Raw genomic sequence first — 21,913 nt, 5'->3', positions numbered from 1 at the left:
TTGGACTTGCGGCAAGCCGTACGAATGACTACATTGGTTACATTGTAGACGGGTGGGGGAGCGGCGGTTAAACGACGACAATTTCGCGGTTTGAGAGCCGGGCGAAGATGTTTTACTCAGTATTATGAGCGTAATGTGTTATCGCTGATATATATTTATTTGCTTGCCTTGTAGCGAAGATGGTATGCATCAATCGAAGCTGGAAATCCAGTGCAAAACCAGTACGAACCGGTGCTAACACCAGTACGAAGCAGCAAGCGGAAGCTCAGCAGGTAATGCGCCGACTGTGCATCAGGAACAGACACGTCACATATGTAAACGGAGACGCAGCTATCCATCGCCATGGAAAAAAACCAACCCATCTAAGCGCTTCTATCTGCTAGGATAATTCTACGCCCGTGTCAACACCACGTGTGAAGACAATCAACCATGCATATTCGCGTTCAGTGCGCCTTCAACCCGAAGTGCAAGCAAGAACTGCATATTCATTGTTCAGTTGTGAACAAGGCGCCCCGGCCTCGAAGCGTACGCATTCATTTTTTTTTTTTTTTGCTTTGGTGAGTGCGTATTTCTTCTCAGATCCATATCTCCCTCTTCCACTCTCTTTCTATCTTTATCCCCCTTAACCCTTCCCCCCGTTCTGGCTAGCCAACCGGAACTACCTCTGGTTAACCTCCCTGCCTTTCTATTCATCCTTTTCTCTCTCTTCTTTCTCTCTCTCTCTCTTTCTCAGATCAGTTTCTATCTCTCTCGCCAGAGAGCATTCCGTCGAACTGTCGACGTTACTTAAAGTAAACAGACACATGTTCGTGTCTGCGAGAGTCAAGTACTATAATTAGTATACTATAATAAGTCACTAAGAGCGGACCCTTGAGTAACGCAGAGATATTGTACTTTTCGTAAGTCGATTTCGCCCCACTGGTCGCCTCGTTACTTTTCCTTTCTTTTTTTTCTTTTCTGCCCTCCTTACTTGTTATTGCTACTGTCTTAGAGTCGGGGAGAACCCCCGAGACTTTCCGAGAACAAGTGCGAGCGCGGGTAAGAATACGCATGCGCGTGACAGACAGCCGAGACTGGAAACCAAAGCACGAACGGTCGAACCGGAATGCGGAACCCGGATTCGCTCGACCGGAAATGGGAGAGAACTCGCACAATTGCAGCCGAGTACCAAGTGCTTATTCGCTTTGCGAGGATTGCATTTTTAAGGACCAACTTCACCTATTCTTTTTTCTTTTTTGCTAGCCTCAGTGAAACTGACGCGGCACTCCTTGAAGGAAGCGTGCGTCTTCTTTTCATTTATACGCTCTGCCATTAGTGTATTTATGTGGCTGGACTTCATGTGCCGGTGTATTATGTGATATTTCAACTTTCTGTTGACGTATAGTAGTTGTAGAGTAGCATTGTATACTAGTATAGCATAGTGCAGTATAGTATAGTATAGTTGACGTTGAATATAGTAGATATCTACGTTGCTTGTGTATTTTTTTTTCGGTTCATGTGAACTTATATTTATGTAACATCACGGCAAACGAATTAGCTGTCACCACCTAAAGGCGCCACCACCACCGAGATATCACATGCTAAATAAAAAAGAATGAATGTGCTAGCGGCTTGAGGCTTTTCTTTTTTTTTTTTTTTGTCGTTGTGAAAAGCCTGTCAACAATCCGAAAGTTTTCTCTCGGCCAAACGCGAAGCCTTTATTTACCGTTTAAAAAAGAATACCCATGTAGTATTGTTACGGAGCAACCAAGAGTGGTGCCAGTCAGAAGATGACGATTTGACGTGTGGAGGTGGAGTCGCTCTCGACAGCCATCTTGTTTATGCATCGTTCTCTCTCTTGTTAACATTGTAAATACATCTTCATATGTGACTTCTGCAACGTAACAGTATTTATTACTGTTGATCAATTGTGTTGAATCTCAACAAATGCCCGACAGTTACAGTGCCGCAAGTCCTCGCTTATTACCGTATTAGCACGATTCTAACGCGTACCTTTATTGAATAAAAAATGCGTTCAAATTTGCATGCGCGTTGCAATCGTAACTAATTCTACTCAAAATCAAAAACGAAACCGATTCTTACTAAAAAAAAAAAAAAGCTCAATGCAACCCACACAGCCACAAAAACCACACTGTCGCCGAACAGACTTTTTTTTTTACGGCTTGGTTTGCGGTCGCCATTTTCCAGTTTGTTGTAAGTGCGACATTTCTAATGCAATAGTTGCAACTAAAGATTACTTTCTGTGGTAGCTAGACAGCGCAAAGAAGTTGTCATCGGATAGCGACTAGCCGCAAAGATTCAGCTGTGTGTGCGTATGTGTGCATCTGTATGTTTCATAAAGTTGTTTGAACACGGTACGCATAGACTCAGGTTTCGCTACTTGATGTGCACTGTAGAATCGGCACCAAGTTATTTTATGGATATTTGGGCGGTAATATCACTGCGCGTTACAATCAGGGGCGCGGTATAACCGCGAAAATACGGTACATTAAACGGAAATCTGATTGTTAACTACAAGGACTAGTTTTTGTTTCAGCCGTTAGGAGAAATTGCTTCGCTAAATGCGTAAGGCATTGCGATCACAGTTTTGCAAACTATATGCATACACTGACGCAAGAAACTCGCTAACTCAATTTGATCTTCATATGGGACGGAACGCTGGTATCCCCTCGGCGAGATTACTCCCAGCAGAAAGGTTTTGTAGTTAGTCCATTTTGGTTTAAAGAACATCCGAAATCCTACTCATGAAAGCATGGAACGGCGAATAGCGATTAGCACCTGCTAATCGCTATACCGTACAAAGAAGGGTTCAATGTTCCATTGATCGTTCAACTTAGACATGTACGTCATATCTCTGCCAATGGAAACGCGTGATGGAAGATATTGCGCAGAGTAATAACAATAATAAACAAAATTGCATATCTGTCCTCCAACCGCGAATCAGCATGATCACGCGACATATTTCTCCAAGCATAACCGCAGTACAATATGCGGTGGCGATATATAGTCTATTACATGTCTTCAACAACGTAAAATAAAATGAATAAATACCCAATCAAACGCAATTCATCGATATTCGGAGCCATAATGATTCGCGTATAGTAAAAGCGACCCATTTTCGTTGCACTACATGTATATTAGGAAAAACGGGCGCCCTTTCTGTACATGTACAATATAGCTGCATATGTGTCACTGTTTTTCTTTTTTCCTTTCTTTTCTCTGTACGAGCAATACACCAATAGAAAAACAAATGTTCCCATTAGTGTGCCACGCTCGTGGTAGGGGAAATTCCTGATACGCATAAAAAAAAATACACAGAGTACCAGTAAGCTTCTCGGTGCGCAGAATGCGGAATCGGGAACCAATCACAGATGGCCGCGGAAACGTCATCACCAACGGCCTTTTATCCGCATTTTTTCGTCGTTTCCCCTCACGATCGTTTGTTTCATCCAAGCCTCGGTCATTACGGCAGGAACCATCTTCGTGCGCATCCCCCCCACCTCCCTCCAGGCAACCTGTATGCCCGCAAAATGCATCATTGTTTCGCGGGGCACTAACGCTTATACTAGCAGCGGGTGGGGGGGCGAGTGTGTGTGTGTGGGGGGGGGGCAGCACATAACCCCCGCTAGTTCCTGGTATTACGGAAACCGCGGGCGCGCACCCGCGCACGCAAAACAAACGTGCGCGACGCACGCACAAGCGCACGGGGGCACGAACGTTGGAGCTGCGTACACGCCGCCCGCCTCGCTAGATTCGTGCAGCACTGCGTGAGCTGTGCGGTGGCCGCTCACTTCTGAAACGTCTATCGTCTGCTTTTTGCAGGAACACAAGCAGACGACACATGCATCATGCACTTCTGCTTTCAAAAGATCGCTGGCAGACAACATTGCATGGTGCATATATCGTCTGCTTTCAGAGAATCGCGAGAAAACGTCAGTGCATAGCGAATGGTAGTCTGCTTTCATGCAAAGTGAAGCACAAACGCTGATAATTTGCATGTTCGCTAAGTCTTCCGTTGAAATAGTTTATTTAAACTGTTCGAGTAAAGTACCTTTCTGCGATAGCTTTATGCTTGGCATTCCATGTGTGTGCATTTGGCACTGTCGATACTACAGTCTCGAGAGCGGAGTGGGCACTCTTGTATGCAAGAGTTTACATAGACATACTTCACGAATGGGTACGCTCGCTGTCCCCAAATGACCTGTGCTCGGCGTTAGCTTCAACAGCGCTGCACGAATCTAGCGGGAAGACAGAGGTACAGAGAAAAGGTGGTTCCACCGAAAACGAGCCGGCTTGTACGTACAAAACGCCAGGCCGGTGCACGGTGTAATGGAGAGTTCGGTGAGCTAACCACATGTGGGCGCACCGTCCACAGAAGCGACGGCAGCGGCACTGGCGCTGCTGTTCTGCCTGTCCCCGCTCTCTCTAGGTAAAAAAGACAGGGCAAACGATGTTTGGCGTTCTTATACCGTGAGCACACGGAGTTCGAAGCATATAAAGCGTTTCTCCTCTCTTCTTCGTACCGGCCCTTTCATGGCGCCTTTGTGCAAATGGAACGACACGTTGCCGTCTGCATCGGACGCAGTAGGAGCAGACGATGCGCCGTAGGAGGCGTGCCTCTACGGCATGTTTGCATGAGCGAAGCGAGTTATGATAGCAGACGACGAAATATCGGTGTCTGCTCCGGGATGCAGCGGAACAGACGATGCATCGTATAGAAGGCGTGTCGGTGTAGCGCGTTTTGCGTATTACGCGAAACGCAGGCTATGGCGCGAGGTTATACACGCTCATACGAGCTGCAATGGATTGCAATGGCTTGAGCGGTGACTGGATGTATCCGGGAACGGGAGGGCGACGTGGCTGTCGTTCAGGCTTTTTGCCCGCTGGTGTGCAAAAAGAGAGCAATAACAACATCAACAAAGCGGAGATGGAAGCAATAGACGAAGGCGAAGACGAAACTGAAGTCGAAGCAGAAGACCAATTGAACGAGACTGCGCTTGTCGACTTCGAGTCACTGACGGACTAAGAAAAAAAAAAGAACTCAAACTTCCTCTATAATTGTACATGCGTTTTTGAGCGAGGACGTCATTTCCTAGATGCTCTGCTCCGGGCAAAACTTGTCATCCCCATCTTCGAAAAAAAAAAAAAAAAAAAGAGTGCTGACGGTGGGACGACCGTCACTACTTTTGGCGTTCATGGAGGAAGCAGAAGGTACCGCCGGTGAGTCTGCATCCATGACGTACCGTGCAGAGGGAAATACGGAACGGGCGTACGTCCATCATATATACGATGTCCCGCAGAGACATCGAGTTCTGAGTGAGCAGCAGAGACGTCGCCTTTTTCTTTCTGCTCGCCCTGCTGAGACATCGCTCCCTCCATCGCGCACGTTGACACACGGTAGTCAACTGTAAAGGTGCCGCTTCTCCACAGGCGACTCGCCGTTGCTAGTTCGCGTCAGAATTTTTTTTTTTTCTGCACGCCTCGTTGAGCAGAGTGCAGCCGCAATTCACCGATGGGCAAAAAAGAAACAGGAGGAAACTTACTAAAACACAGCAACGACTGAGTTTATCAAGGCACTCTGCTTAGTGCTGATCTACTGGACCTGTATTTATAAAAAAACATCTTACGTTATAGAATTCTTCGTCAGAGAAAACTTCAGCCAATCTTGGTGGTGGGCATATTAGGGACGATGGCCAGCCACTGAAAAAGAACGCTTACGAACGAAAAGCTTTGTGACTTCAGCCCATGAGTTCGTGATCACAGCGAAATAACTGTCGTATGCCTTTGAAGACCTCAAAGAGCGACGTCTTTCGAATTTCAAGAGTGAATGACAAGGAGGAAAGGAGTGGGAAAGTGGTCGATTGAAGTAGCGTCTATACAGTGAATAGCAGTCAGAAAAAAACAACTTAAGAATGAAACGCGACTGTGGTGTTGCATGCGGAATCCACATTGTAAAGGAAAACATAAAACACCCTATATAATAAAACGTAGACACATGAAATAAATCATGTATACCCGCAAAACTATAACACTGCCAAGCGACACCCACATAACAGGAGCGTGTTAGAAACCGACGCATACAGACGGATGGACACACTGTTGCGCCCACAGAAGGAGAAAGTTATTATCGCTGTGCAAACAGGTCGAATATAACGCGAATGCTCAAACAATGCACGTACGGTTCCCACCACTAACCACTCTCTGCTTTTCCGCGGGGCGTGAGACGGTCGACACAATAGGTGATGCCCGAATGTCTCTTTCCTATACAACGGGCCAACAGCCTGCTTCGACGAAATACAACGGAACTAAATAAATAAAAAGTAAACGAGAGCAAATGACAGTCATGCATTTTCACTTTCTCCCATCCTGTTTGTCTTTGCCAACTACGCACGCCTCAATGCCGGAACTCTACGTATCGAGCCGAACGACTTGTTTGCACAGCGTGAGTAGGCCTCGTTATGGCGTTGCGTTTAGGGCACGATTCCAGCCATCGAGCTCACGAACTCGAGCAGACGACGAGCAAACGCCCCCCGGGCAGAGGGTGTATACGTACGACGTTATACTACATATCATATACGGGCGTAGCTTGTCGTACCTAAGAAACGGCTTACAGGCATGGCACGTGAAGCGCGCTTCGAAATAGTGCATTGGGATGAAGAATGGGGAGGCTGCCCACATGATCCTGCTAGCTCCATCACGAGTTGCAGAAGCTTGTCTTCTGGAAAGCGCAGGTGCAGACGGAACTCGGTCTAATAGGCCTATTCTCCTTACCAGGGTAAGCGTTATGAAGCTCACGAAGGAGTGAGGGTGTCATCGTACTCAAGCGCGCGCGTTCCAGAGAAGTACATGAAGAGAAAATAATAATAATAATAGAACGAAACGAAGCCACGCCGTTCGAATCCGTGCAAAGGAGAACGAGAGCGGTTCGAGAGAGAAGGGAAAACACATTGCAGACGGTCGTCTGTTAGAAGAAACATGTGTGCAGACGTAAAACGACAAGAAAGCAGACGGCAGTAACAAGAACTCGAAAGGCGTCCAGACGACAGAAAAAGGGAGAAGCGCAGCCTGGAGCATAAATAAGATAGGATGAACGTCTAAAATAGAAGGAACCGAAAACTACACTTTGTGCTTCGCGCACGAAGAAATGAAACAGTTGCAGGGGACAAATATGAGCGCGCGCAGAGGCAAGCAGAAAAAAGAAAGCCACAAATGTTTGTACTTGCGCTCACACGCGTAAGCACCACCGAGACCGCAAAAGATCCGTGTTCACGATTTGCACGTCCTGAGAGTAGCAAGCACGTGCGCGCAGTTTTTTCGCCGAGCAAACCTCACCCCGTGAAACGAATAAACAGAAATAGGAAAAGAAGAAAGAGACCGTTCGCAGCGGGATGCTTCTCTGAAAGGAATACCTGCTATATGGCGTGTCCGGCATGAGGAGGAAAGGAAAGACACACAGTGAAACGAGAGGCCCTCCTCTGAGACGTACCGCGCGTTGTCAGTCCGTTCGTTTGCTCGTTCCTTCATCCGTCTGCTACTTCGGAGCAACCGTTTATTGCGCGGCATGACGCTGCGTGTACGAAATAAGAAGAGAAACAAGACGAAGCTCCTCGTGCATATACATATATATCCTCCCTGTAGGGCGAAATAAACAATGTAAGAAGCTGAAACATAAAACTCCCGGCGACGACTATCATCGTAAGAAACAACCCAGCAGTTCGTGGAGCTTGGATGGCGGTACGTAACGAACAAACCTCCGTGCTCCTCCCGCATCTCCCCCCTCCCCCCTCCCGTATATCTGCGGTTCACGAGCACGCGAACGCTTGGTAAGAAGCGAAGAAGCATGGCACGACTGCGAGCAAACTACACAAAAGAACAGGATGGGTCAGGAGGCATCGCCAATGGTGGTGGACGGAACAAAAACAAAACGACCAAAGAGGGGGTGCGGGGGGGGGAGGTGCGTAGAGCTACGGCGGGGGCCGCCAGGTAGGCAGGCGAGCGGGAGGGGCAGACAAGGTAGGCAGCGAGGGGTGTGGGTCTTCGGCGGCGGGCTACCAAGTTGAGTCGGTTGGTCACGACTTTCTACAGAGAGAGAGAAAGAGAGCGAGGGCTCTTCGCGAGAGCTAAGCCTAATGCCCCCACTCCTCGAGCAAAGCGGAGGCAGTGAGCAGAAGGCCGTCGTCTGCAAGCTTCGCGGCACGGCTCGCCAGACGACTTGTGAAAGGCTCGTTGAGGTGGGCGGGGGGGGAAGGGGGGGGGGGTCATGGCGTCAGGGTTGTTGTCGGCGGTGGTCAAATGGCTACCACGCAGCGGTGTGGAAGCGGAGGAGGAAGCCAGGAGGAGCAACTTCTGCAGCAGCAGCAACAACCGGCCGCAAACAAGACAGTAGTGGATATGAGTTGAAGATGGCGGCGGCGGGGGGTTGCGCGTGCAGACGGCGGCAGGTTATGAAGAGAGTAGGTGAGAGGGAGAGATGGAGAGTTTACAGGCTGGACAGATACTTTCTGTTCTCTCGTCGAGGTAAGAGTAAAAGAGAGGGGGAAAGGTGGCTTTCTTGCGGTAAGCGATAGATGAAGCCGGTGCAGAGAGCTCTAACCGGCTGGACCAGCGCCCAGGAAAGAGTGAAGCAGCCATCATCGTGCTTATACGACGTGGTTGTCCGGGGAGAGAAATCGGTAAGAGAGAGAGAGAGCGGTGGCGATGCAAGTTGCAAAGCGTGCCCGACGCAATGGGCAGGTAGTCCCGCGGCTGGGCCGGTTGGTCGGTCGGTCGGTAGCATCGTGGCTTGTAGCTTCCGAAAGCACGATTCAGAGAAAGTAAATACACAAAAGCGCACGAAGGAGATGGCGGTGCGATATGGCCCGAGCTACAGACGGCGGCATGCGGTGGAGCGGCAATCTCGAAGAGGCCCTGTTGCTGGTACAGGCCCGCCGGAGAGAGAACACAGGCGTGCGCGTGCACGCTTTTTCGGCTGCACGGAGCTATAGTTCTGCTTTACAAGTGGTGCGCGAACACCATGCGCAGTATTATTGAAGAAAAAGAAAAATCTCCCTCTGCTCTACTGAAAGCGTGCGCAGCTTTGTACAATGTAACAATGCCACGACGACGAGGTGCGGGGCTGGACAATATACGGGCGCTCACGCCGTGAGGGCTCGAACTGGCCAATGTATACGCTTTTCCCTCGTCTGAAAATTTATGCTCACTTTGGCGCACTTCATCACGTGCCAGCTCGCCCATTGGTCTGCACGTACAGAGCTATAGTTTTTCCTTACAAGTAGTGCACGTACATCATGGGCAGGGTTGAATAAGAAAAAAAAAATCTATCTCTCTGCTCTGCTGAAAGCGTGCGCAGTTTTGTACAATGTAACAATGTTACAACGACGAGGTGCAGGACTGGACGATACACCGCGTGAACGATCGAACTGCCCCCCCCCCCAATCTAAGATTTTTCCTCGTGGAAAAATTTATGCTCACTTTGGCGCACTCCATCACGTGCCCGCTCGCTTAACAACGCACCCTGTTAAGCGGAGCTTAGATCTATAGACGGCGCTTTCTTTCTTTCTTTTTTTTTGTTTCGAGATAAATGTTCTGTTATCTCGGCTTGTCATGGATCTATACTAACTGCACTATACCAATATTGCACTCGGAAGGAGCGTAGTGGTAAAGTCGAGGAAGTTTTTGCCAACCTCTAAAGCGCCAAAAGAACCCAACTGCCTAGATATACGTCGATCGATTGCTTGATGTAAGACTGACCGGCGCGAAATTCGGGAAAGGGTAAAAAAAAAAACAATATTATGTTCTGGTGTATTACGTGCCAAAACCACGATCTGATTATGAGGCAACCAGTATAAGGCGGCGGGGAGAGGGGTGGGGGAAGAGGAGGAAGCTCCGGATGAATTTTGACCACCTAGGTTTCTTTAGCGCGCACTTAAATCAAAGCACACAGACATCTTTGCATTCCGCCCCATGGGAGTGTGGCTGCCGCGGTCGAGATCGAATCCGCGATGTGCCTTGAACTCAGCAGCGTAACGCCATAGCCATGGAGCTACATGCGACAGGTCTCCAGAAAGAGAAGCCTGATCTTTTTTTTTTTTTTTTTTCTAGTAATATTCAACCTTTCTCAAGTAATATTCAACCGGAGGGGAACGTGCGGCCTGCCTTCTATGAGGCGCTCTGTACCTCGTGTAAGTGGTCATACACCTAAGAACACACTTCGTGTTTACACAGAACTCTTATACGCAAATATTCTTCGTACGAGCCAATTCTAGCCAATCCCGTTGCCGGGCTTAATATTAACGAATGCGGACGGCCAATGGCGAAGATCACTTACGAACAAAAAGAGCTTTGTGAATTCGGCCCTCAGAAGGTCGTAGGACCATAAAGCATCGTGCTTCTACGGTGTGCAGTCTAGCGTATGCAGCCTACTCCGCGCCCTCGCCATGGGCTCCAAGATCGTGCGTGCAGATCTCGGAGGCCATGCCCTCGTTCGACTGTGCGGTGCGGTTCCTGGCAATCCTCCAGACCTCCGTAGACAGCGATTACGACAGTTGTTTCGATTCCCCGGGGCATTAGAGCTTATGGAATGTCACAGGATACTCTCTTAAGAATAAGTCTAGCGTAGTCAGCCTGGCTGTCGCATACAACGTAGTTCGTATACAATACTTTTGAGAAAAGGTACGCACACCGGCCCATATATGACTGCCTGTGGCTGAGTGAACGACGCGAACGCTTGCGTGGCGTTACCTCCTCTACCGGTCTTATTTTTCAGTGCCCTTTCCCCAATGCAGGGTAACAAACCGGACTCAGCCTGCTTACTCAGCCTTTTTACCTTATCACATTATATCACTTATATCATTTTATCGCTTATACACGCAAAGTGAGAGAGAGAGAGAGAGAGAGAGAGAGAGAGTTAATCGATTAGCCTAGCAGTGTGCGCCGTTTAGCCTGAATAGCAATGCTTAATGAACGTGGTAACTTTGTACCCTACTTTCTCATTATTGTATACGCTCCATTAAGCTATACCACGAAACCGAAGGCACCGGACCGTGTTCCATGCATACCGCTCATCGGAGGGCGTAGGTCAGAATGACGGGCGTTGTTTCTCTATCGCACATCATTTTGCCCAGGGAGCAAACCAAGAAGAAAATAAATAAATAAAAATCAAACAAGCAGCCGCCAATGCAGGTCAGAAGCTCGCACCACGTATTCATACGTACAGATGCCTCCCGAATATGTTGCCCACTCGAATCCGGCGTTTCGATCACAGGAAGATCGAAGATATGGATCGCGTCGCCGCGGTCTATATCCCCCCCTCCGGCTCAGCCGATGCTGCGTTGGGCCAAACGCGAAAGAAATTGCCAGCCGCAAGAGGCGAGAAAGCGACCCAACTCGCGCACGCTATACATGCAAGCGAGCAAAGAACGCCGCATTAGGAGAAATTGATATTGACATTCGATTAGATTATTCCCGCGATCTATCTCGCCGCTTACTCCCAGAACACCTGGGGGCATCGCATGCGAGAGCGCGGGTGTGTGCGTATATACAACTGAAGCGCTACGCGGAAAAGAAGCGCTTCGGGTGAGGAGCGAGCGTTTCGGAGTAACGATTCCGCTCCCGAAATAAACACGGGGCTTATTCCTGAGCGGTGTAACTTGGCGTGTGTGTGTGTGTGTGTCGAAGAAAAAAATATGACGAAAAAGAAAGGATCGAAAGAGAAACGATGGCGCACAAATGACGGGGCTCGAGAGCAATGTCCTGCGTGCGCGTATGGTGGTTTCTTTTCTCGCGACGCCGACGGAAACGCTGCTTATGGACGGAAATCACGCGATTGGTCGCCGCACGGGCGTGGGGTCTAAGCTCGTGCTTTGAATGGGGAGGCGCGGGGGAGGGGGGGCGATGAGGTAGATTGAATTGCCTCTCGGGGACACCGCAGACCTTTATTTAGGCGTCCGGGGGTCCAAACACAATGACACGCGTTTCGCCCGCTCAACTGTGAACGGAACGCATATACAGACGGAGGTAAGTGTTATGAGACGCGAATTCCAATGTTGGGTGCAACTTGATTGGCCACGCGAAGAAAAGGGACACGTGTATGTCATATACGTACGTTTCATGGGCACGGGAAGTTTTACCCACAGCGATAGCTTATTGGTCATGGCGTTGCGCCGCTTAGTATAGCCAAAAGACACGATTCCGGCCGCGCGGCCGCATTTCGACGGGAGCGAAATTCTGTGGACACGCCAAGCAAATTTTTGTCGTCGCCGTCGTCGTGAGGTTCCGTTACACGTGGGTATTTATGCTATATGCCACGCATTGCTGTATGACGTGCGGTATATGCGGGCTATATATTCCACACCAATCTATCACTCAAGTTTCTCGGTACCAGGCTTTACATTCTTGACAAAATTATTTCTTGGAATTTTGAGAGCCCACAAACAAATGTCATGAAAGAAAACACTTACAGCGCATGCTTTTTATCGTAAATATTCTCGGACTTACATATCAAAAGTGCGAAACAATAAGAGAGCTCAAACCTGAATATAATGTAATGCTATTGGTGCAGCTGTGCGCTATACCTCTGGGATCGGCCCGGGAAAGAGGTTTAAAACATACCCGATACGGAAAAGTGTTCGTAAAGTCGCTAAGAAAGACGTTGACTCTCATTAATAAACATAAAAGGAATTGTCCGACGGCAGGATACAAACGGAGGACCCCTAGCACAACAGCTCGTTTTTACTTAGTCAGCTTACATTTACTTCAGCTCATACTGCCACTACAGCTACGAGTCTTACACCACGTGTATCATTCTAACATATTGCTATGGCATTCATTGCTGCACCCTTATGGCGAAACTGCGATGCTGTTTAAGCACAAAAGAACCCCTGGTGGCTAAAGCTAAACCTTAGTCCAGGCCTCACAGCGGCGCGCCTCATAATCAGATCGTGATTGTAATTGGCACGTGAAATCCTAGAATTTAATTAACTTAATTTAGTACAGACGTCTGCTTGACTGTCCACTTGAAAAACCAACGGTTCATGTTACAGCGGAAAGCAATGACAGGTCACATCAGAATGGATGCGTTTTGCAGCAAAGTGAAGCTCGATCGAACTCGCGACATTTTCACATACGTGAATTTTCTGCCGACGGACATAACGATGTCAGGAACAAGACATCTCTACGCTCTGTACCAATAAATCCACTTTGTTCGCTGCCTGCCGCGTCCTAACGACCTTCCGGTAACCCTCAATGACCTTAATTGGCTTTCTCTGGACAGTATCTCGATATTAAAGCGCGGGTTTATTCGAGAGTTCTTGACAAGAAAGCCAGACGATGGCGCAAGGACGCGAAGAAGCCAGCTGCCTTCGAGCTGTCGTTCTGCTGATATCGAGGCTGATAAGTTTGCGCGTGCGCGTTTTTGTGAGCGAAGAAACGTGCACTTTGTCACAGAAGTGACCCCCCCGTGACTTGCGTAGCAAAGTGGCAGCCATTTGTAAGGGTCGATTGAAAAAAAAGGGGACGGGAATAGCTCGCGACGAACGTCGATTAACCGATCGGCGTAAAACCGGGTCGCGCTTCTGCCGACCCCTCGGAAATCCATCAATGTACAGAAGGTAGCTGGCCATGTTTATAGCTACGCACACACGGACGTCGAAGCATTCGATGACGATCTACGGCAAGCCAGGAATTAAGCTTTCGGGGGGCCGAATTCACAAAGCTTTTCGTTCGTGTAATGGCTGTTTGCCATTGGCCGGTCATACAGTATGCCCAACGCAATGTTATGTCCGTCTGGTTAAGATCTTCCCCTTACGAACAGTTATGTGTAAACATTTCTTCTTGCTAATACACGCCGAGAATTCACAGGACGTGGATACATATAATCGAACTATAGGTGGTGTCATCTGGGAAAGTGCACGCTTTTTTTACTGGTCTTCTCCGCAACGCCATTCCAACGCGGGCATTGGCGAGGACACTGCGTCCTTGTCAACGCGTTGTGTCACGCTGGTGATGCCTGTCCGTGTTTACCTATGCGTTGTGTCTTATTGGTACGGGTGAGCGCGACTAGCGGTGCGAGAGGCGGTTGAGAACATAGCGAAAATGTGCCACGCGCATTTTCGGGAGAGCGAAACGTATATTGCGAAGCAAAACGCGGGCGTGCTGACCAGATGGCAGTGCATCCGGTTTGCTACCCTGCAATGGGGGAGTGGAAAGTGCATGTCGTGTCGCTATCGTAGCAAACAGAATGAACATGGTTAAGTATAGACTTCGAACCCTTGTTAGATCTTGCGTTTACGCTGCTAGCTCACTAGTGAAGTGACGTGAACTCCATTCTTGCGGTTTTCGCTTCTTCAAATGCCGCAAACGCCTTAAATAATGACCTGGCTGAATTTTATTTACTTCGACCCTACACCGGCATTATAGATTTCTCATTTCGTACCATTAAAGCGAAGCTTTGTTTGCGAACCCTCCCCGGATCTTCGGACGGTGGGTGCTGCTTGGTTCTGCTGCTAGCTTACCGAACCGCATACACATAAAAAAAAAAGGAAGCTTGTATGGCGTGCGTGGCGGTCAGATCGAACCTCTGTCCCCCGGCACAGCAGCCCAATGCTCTAACTGTTAGGCCACAACCGCTTTTCTTTTTTCACTCTTAATTGTATTATGCCATAGTCGCACGTACATACACACTTATTATATCATGCCAACGCCGTGAAACTATTGAGATTATCATCGCGCGCGTCACACTGCGTGGCGCGATATTTCGCGAGTTTCCTATGCGGTGAAGCGCAGACGCAGGAATGAAATGGGCGAATTTAGAGCATTTGATCAACCGCTTCACGATTGCTTCGCTTAATTCACGTCAATTTTAAGAAGCTGCGTTGAATCTGCATATTCCTTTATATATGTATTCAAACCAAGTTAAAGCTTGAGTTTACCTCCCTATCTTTCCTTTTCCTTTGGTGTAATATACATCACTTTCGTATCAGTCTGTTCGAAGTCGTAAATCAAGTGGTTGGGCGTCACCCGCGTCAATTTAATGCTGCAACTCTCATCACGTCTCGAGAAATATTCGTATCCATAGCTATATCCGCATACACCGAAGCCCACGAAGTGTCCAACACGTACACGCATTGACTGTAGACTCGAAGACGTGCGGGAAAGCAGCCGACGACCGAGTTGTATACAACAGAATGTGCTCGCTCACCCTGCACGTAGAGTCGGACGATGCCCCGCCTGCCCTGCCGGTTGTTGACCACGCACTGGTACTCTCCGCTGTCCTCGGCCACGACTGAGCGGAAGAGCAGCGCACTGGAGCCGGGCATCAGGGCGACCCGGGCTCCGGCCTCGGGCGCCACGGTGACGCGCTCGCGGGTCGCCTCGATCAGCCGCCGGTCCTCTTTCCACCAGGTCAGGTGACGCGGCTGCTGACCCGACTGGGGTAGGTCCGGGCAGCGGAACGTCACGTTGGCCCCGACGCGCACGAAGATCTTCTCCGCCTCGCCATCACCTGCAGCGGAGGAGAAGAAGAGATGCCACGTGAGCACCGGGCAGTAGAGTCCACTAAGACCATAGAGTTTGTCACTATATTACCTAGAGGGAAATCTGGCGCTGCTGCGCTTTGGTATGCATGGGAATGCCGGTATATTGTGACTTCGGATTGGCATCGTTCTCGGAGAGCCATGCAAGCACCGTTCCGTCTGTCACAATGATCCATTTTCTACTAAAACAGCACGTAACAAGCTGTTTTAGCTTTATTATTACACAAGAACATGTTTTGTTTAACTATGAGAACTTGTTGTTACATGTACAATTACACGAAACGTAAAAAGTATCAGCGGGCCGCTAAAGTTGGAGGACAGACGACAAGATTCACGCTCACTTTGAAACAGTTTGTCATCTGTTCTTGCTTTTCTTCCCTTCGTCATGCATTACGACACTTCTGACACCATGTTGTCAAAAACCCGGATGCACTCCAGCCAGCCCGGCTCGCACTCTCGATGCGGATTTGATACGCGATACCGTGTTGTACTAGAGTGGTTGCAGTGGTTTGCAGACTTTTGTATGAAGTCCTTTTTATGTCATATGTCCCCTCTGAGATGTCTAATCTAGCAAATTTTAGTAGTTCTTCAAGTTTTACTTATTGTTTTCACTGGTTCGTGTCGTCTTGTCTGAAACCCCTTATGTTTCAAATACAGGGTGCTCGACGTAACTTTAGCGAAACAACATTTAAAATATGCAGATGGCGCGTAGCTGTACAGAACCAAAGTAATGTTGTTTGCCGTCGCATGGAAATACGCAGATTACCTTGTTTCATTCCGACTAATTGCATAATTAGCCTTAATCAAATAATCAATTTCTCAAGTATTATAATTAGATTAGGAGTGTCAATGAGAAAATTGTAGAGGAACATGAAAAACTCCCGATGCAGCTTTCTGTTGCTAAATACGTGCTACATAAAAGTGTTTTTCAGAGCGTGAAGGAAGACCGTGACTACACGCAAAATTGCCGCGCGACTGGCCGCTCGAGACACTTCCTGACCACTCAAGCTCTGCGTTACCAGGCAGCTGCACCGTGCAGGCAGTTGATGCTTGCGCCTCCACTCATCCTGTGAAACGCCCAGCCAGCTTGCGTTTACCCGAACACCGGGCACACGAAAACTCTCTAATGTGTCCAACGACACGATTGGCCTGCACCTGCTATGACGCGCAGCTCTGGCGTAAGAACGTTCTCGTGAATACGGGAACGTTCCATTCCATTGGGAGCTTCCATTCGCACATTGCCAACTGCCCTTTAAAAATTCCAGACGTTCCCACTACCTCGAAGTGAAGAAGAAATCTTGTCGGCGAGCACCATTCCGACACAGGTAAGCGCTAGACGACCTAAAATCGTATCCTTTCTGGAACACCTCGCAAGCAACTTGATAGGGAGAGTCACTTGTTATCGCGCTGATCGCAGATCCGTCTCCGGAACGTGCATACGATGCCCAAGCGATATCGTGTACAACACGTCCGGCGAAATGCCACAGCGACTACAAAATGTGGTTCAAGCATAACGAACCCGGAGACTGAAAAAGAAAGATCTGTGCCGGCAGAAATTGAAAAAAAAGGCGAGGTCATTGTGTTGCGCGGTCCCCGAACTACAAGGCGCCGCCGACTCCACCTCCTCGGCCACTTCGTCGAGCCGTCATCGCGAAACTTCGTGACGTCCCGCCTACTCCTCCTTTACATCGCTTTCTCTCTCTCTCTCTCTCTCTCTCTGCTTTGTTCCTCTACGTCTGAACAAGCGGCGCTGTCACTCTTACTCTCCGTAATAACACAGCCGCCCGATAAAGCTCGAGATAAGGCATCGCCTCGAGAACTGCGCCCGAGAGCGGAGGAAAGCAGACGTGGACGGCGAGAAAATGACAGTCGTGTAGCAGACGACAAGGAACGAGCGGCAGACGAAGGCACGTAGTAAGCAGGGTAGCAGACGATTTCGCGGAAAGCAGGAAATCAACAACAGATAAAATGCAAGTGCCTTGTCGGCAAACGAATTAAGAGCAACTGAAAGCAACTGTAAGAATAATAAAAGGGGGTAGGGGGGGAGATGTAACAAATATAAAACGTGTTAGAAACTGGGCAGACAATTTTGAACGGGCACGCACAACGTGACAGACAAAACAACGTTCGAAGCAGACGACTCTTTTGCGCGTCTCTTTTCCGAGTAGGCCTCTCTCTCTCTCTCTCAAGTCCGGATGCGCGCGTACTAATAGTGCCGCTGCCGCCATATTTTTCTTATCTCAGAGACGAAATCTCCCCGGCTTTCTTGTCCGCTGCCTAGAACGTTCCAACGTACCTCGTCCCCCTTCTTCTTTCCGCACGCACACGCACACGCGTCCGTAGTCTCCTTAAATTCTCTCTGTATCTTCTAGTTCATTTTCTTCAGAAGAAGCAACAGGACAGACCTCAGCAGATCGTAAATCACACGTCAGCCAACGGTAGCTACGAAAGCACTCGACAGGTCGGGGTGTTTAAAACTCGAAGAAAGGCACGCGACTTCGGCGCGACCTCTCGGTTTACGACAGGACGCTCAACTTCGAGGTCACGGCTTCCTCTTCTTGACAGGTCCCGATAACTGTGGCGTCCTTTGCCGAAGATGCTCGCAAAGTATGATGTATGGTTTTCCTTCCCATTCTAGATTGTGCCACCATAACAGGGGCGTTTCCGAGATCTTTGTAAAATTCCAGAACAGACGGCACACGAAGTTTTTTTCCTTTCTTTTTTCTTTTTGTACGTTTTCACTACGGAGACGAAATCATCGGGAGTATGGGTGAGATTGCCCGACATTGGGCAAGGCGTGTACGGAAAAGTGCAGCGATTGGTATTCGATAGCTATCTGTCCTGAACTGCGCATGCGCAGTTGAGGCGACGCTCACACGCAGCCTCATGGCGGACCGTATCGCGGTAGACAGATGCGCGCAACAAACAGAATTTTAAAACAAGTAAGAAAAAGAAAGAAGTCAAATAGATTGATGATAGTGTAGTTACATTACAGGTAACCGTGACAGACATCAGTTCTTTTCTTTCTTTCTTTTTATTTCTTTGTTATTACTTTTCTAAGACAGAAGGAAACGATTAAAAGCAGAAGTTCGCGAGACACGACAGCCTTAATACGAGAAAATATTTTGAAATCCATGACGACACATTGAGGCAACGGCGCTCGAGTTTCAGCGGGGAATCGCCGAATGAATGAACGTGGACTATTCGAAGATCCCTTTGGTGCTGTCCTTCACAGGGCAGACGTTCCTCTTCTGCCCAGACATCTGCACAGAAAGCCGAGACGTTCGCGAACCAGAAGTGTGAAGTGTTCGTCTGGCTTAGCTCCAAACAGCTCCTATCGCTAAAGATCGTCGCCATTGATACAGTGAAAAAGAAAAAAATGAGCTGAGACGATTGACGGTTAGAGAGAAAGAGAGAGAAAGGCAAAAGAAAGACAGGGAAGTTAACCAGCGATTATCTCCAGTCGGCTGGGTACCCTGTACCGGGTCGATGTGTGACATCGATGACGATTGTAAATGTAAGCGGATGGTCTAAACGAAAGAAGGAGCGATAGAGCGATCATGTGATCGATCATTTGAACGAACGAACGAACGAACGAACGAACGAACGAACGAACGAACGAACGAACGAACGAACGAACGAATGAACGAACGTGTTTCTTGCTGAGTCCGACCAAATACAAGAACGGCCAAAAGAGCGAAAAAAAAAAGGCTGTTCACTTTAAAACTATGTCAGCTGCAACGCAATTGTTATAATCAACGCTAAGCGAAGCTTGAAACGTTGATTGAAACGTTTCAATTAAATGGTGTGCAAGTAACCACGTGATGCTTGAGCTTCTATTTTATTTCGGTGTCGGTCCGCTTATAGGCGGAGACAGACAGACAGACCGACAGACAGACAGACAGACAGACAGACAGACAGACAGACAGACAGACAGATAGATAGATAGATAGATAGATAGATAGATAGATAGATAGATAGATAGATAGATAGATAGATAGATAGATAGATAGATAGATAGATAGATAGATAGATAGATAGATAGATAGATAGATAGATAGATAGATTGTGACAAGGAAGGCACTATTCGTCGGCAAGTGCAAGCAACGCGTGAGGGCGCAAGGAACCGCGAACGCAATCGGCCGTGCATATACACGAAGTCTATGCCCTCGACCGCAGGTGCGTGGCATATGGAACATCGGCGCGGTATGCCGACCGGTCCCGCGTCTAAAGCGCCGAGACAACCTTCTTCTTTCCAGTGGCATCTGTTTGACACACATATCGTGACGCCTCGCGCTCCGCCGTCCGTTTCGCATTTATTATCTTTCTGTTACTCCATCCGTCCTGGTTAGGAATCCTGGAGGCTGGCTCCAGCGAACGCTGTCAGAGGAGCCGCACTGCATGACTCCGCAGCACGAACGATTGAAAGTGGGTTTACGAACGGTGAGAAACATGCACTGAAAAGAGGGAAAAAAAAGGTAATGCAAAGAAACGACTACACCTGCGATGAGAGGAGCTCTCTTTAATAGACACTGGAGATGTTTGCCTGACCATACGCTCAGTACGCTATACCCCAGTTGATGAGGATGACGTATAGTATGACGTATTCATACACAGTACACAAGCATCTAAGCTCACGGATTATCAAGTGACTAGTGTATCTTGTAGAAGCAAGTGAACATGTCTGTGAGCACCTACTTGTAGACAAGCTGGTAGCACTTTGCTGTTCAACGAATGGAATACAAACGGGCCTTGAAGGCAACGCTAAGCAGAGAATATCCATCTATCTCTTTCTTCTAGTTGCTCGGTAATGAAAACTCTGAACTGCTGTTAACGAGACTGTACTCTAAACGGGGTGGGGTTGTAATGCTATACAGATGAAATGCAAAACGGGCTGAAGGGTACTTAATTACGCAGCGAACCTGCAGTAACGAAGATTGAGCAACGCTGTCAAGTGTTCGCTGCCAATGAGGACAAGGCGACAGTTATGTAATCGCTGTCTCGAGGAATGCATAGGACGAGTTGAGTGCAGCTTTCAGAGCAATGTCCTAGGGAGAGTCAGACAACGAAGTACAATTTCCTAGAGTGGTTGCCATGCGCATTTCACGAATCCGGCATCTAAACAGTCAGTGATTCTCGTTAAAATGCCAGAATCCAATCTTCCATTTATATCACAACTTCACTTGCGCTAATGAATATGTGCTTCCGCGATCAGCAAACTATTGCCTTGTGCTTGTTGTCATGCCCAGACGTGTCAAGTGGTTGTGCTTGGAGAAAGTAGTGGTCGCATTGTCGATATACCACGGTATTTAGATGTAATTGCAACAATTACCGGGAACTGCTCGGAGAATAATGACATTTCATTAGACATATAGCTAGTGAAGTGTAACAGATGTCTTGAGCGAACGAACCAAAATGATTATAACACTCACCTCTCACTTCCTCCCATCCCGTTCTTGACAAGACGTCCCTAATCTTTTGGCGTGTGTATAGAAATGAGGGGGGTACAGAAGAAGAAAAGAAAGCGTCGTCACTCGAACGGCGGCGAGAAGCGTGGAGCGTGGGTGACTCAATAAAGCCAAGCCTAACCGCTACAGGGGTTTGTGAGAAAAACAGACTCACAGAAAAGCAGACGGCAGCATCAAGCAGACGCGCACGGTGGCGGCGGCATAGCCGAGCAATCAGACGACAAAGCAGCAGCAACAGCTCAGAGAGCCCGGAAAGAAATAAACACGATGGACGCACTGCAAGGGCTTCGAAGAGGCCTTTAAAGAAACATTGTGCTCGAAACAACGGCGTCACCGGTGCCAGTGAAAGTACTTAGCAAAGACGTAGAGAAAATGCAATATAAAGAAGACGGATGAGAGATGGGGAGAGAGGGACACTCGACGGCATCGCGTCGTCTGCTACACAGCGCCCGGATCTCAAGGGCTCTCGACGCAGCCCACCCCGCGCCGTCTGCACGACTCTTGTGGCAGCACGCGCCATTTCGCATTGTGTGCGCAAACCCGCGCCGTCCGCGAACGTTGGGACAGGAAGCTACGCCGTTACTGTACTGTATGTATAGCTCGAGCGCCCACGCGACGTGAGGTAACGCAGCGCGCACACACGTCGCAACGAACTTCTGTCTGGCCGTTGGCCGACCACGCAGTGAACCTTTCTCCCTTTGTCCTTTGTTGTCCGTAGACACGGCGCGCGTGCGGGCACGAAAGCGGGTCAGCTCATTACGCAAATAAAGAAGCGGCGTGCTGTAACGTACCGCTTTTTCCTTGAGTGAACGTAATCTACTCTCGCTTCCCCGAGAGCAGTTTCCTTTCCGGAGCACGCAGGCGCGTGCCACTCGTACAGAACCCGTCTGCACTGCAGCAGAAGACGACGCGCGC

The 21,913-nt window shown here is 48.7% G+C and overlaps 1 protein-coding gene across 3 annotated transcripts in view; it reads right to left on the bottom strand.

Moving 5' to 3' along the window:
- Ptp99A (Protein tyrosine phosphatase 99A) overlaps nt 1-21,913 on the bottom strand; it is a 226,905-nt gene that overhangs the window by 125,282 nt on the left and 79,710 nt on the right. For all 3 annotated transcript variants that reach the window (XM_055068666.2, XM_055068668.2, XM_055068667.2), the window contains one exon: nt 15,197-15,499. In XM_055068666.2, the coding sequence (XP_054924641.1) occupies nt 15,197-15,499 (303 nt within the window). The remainder of the gene's footprint in view (nt 1-15,196; nt 15,500-21,913) is intronic.

Source organism: Dermacentor andersoni, chromosome 9 (genome assembly GCF_023375885.2).
Source record: "Dermacentor andersoni chromosome 9, qqDerAnde1_hic_scaffold, whole genome shotgun sequence".
NCBI lineage: Eukaryota > Metazoa > Arthropoda > Arachnida > Ixodida > Ixodidae > Dermacentor > Dermacentor andersoni.
Note: the sequence above shows the minus strand (reverse complement) of the source record. Positions and strands in the feature narration are given on the sequence as shown.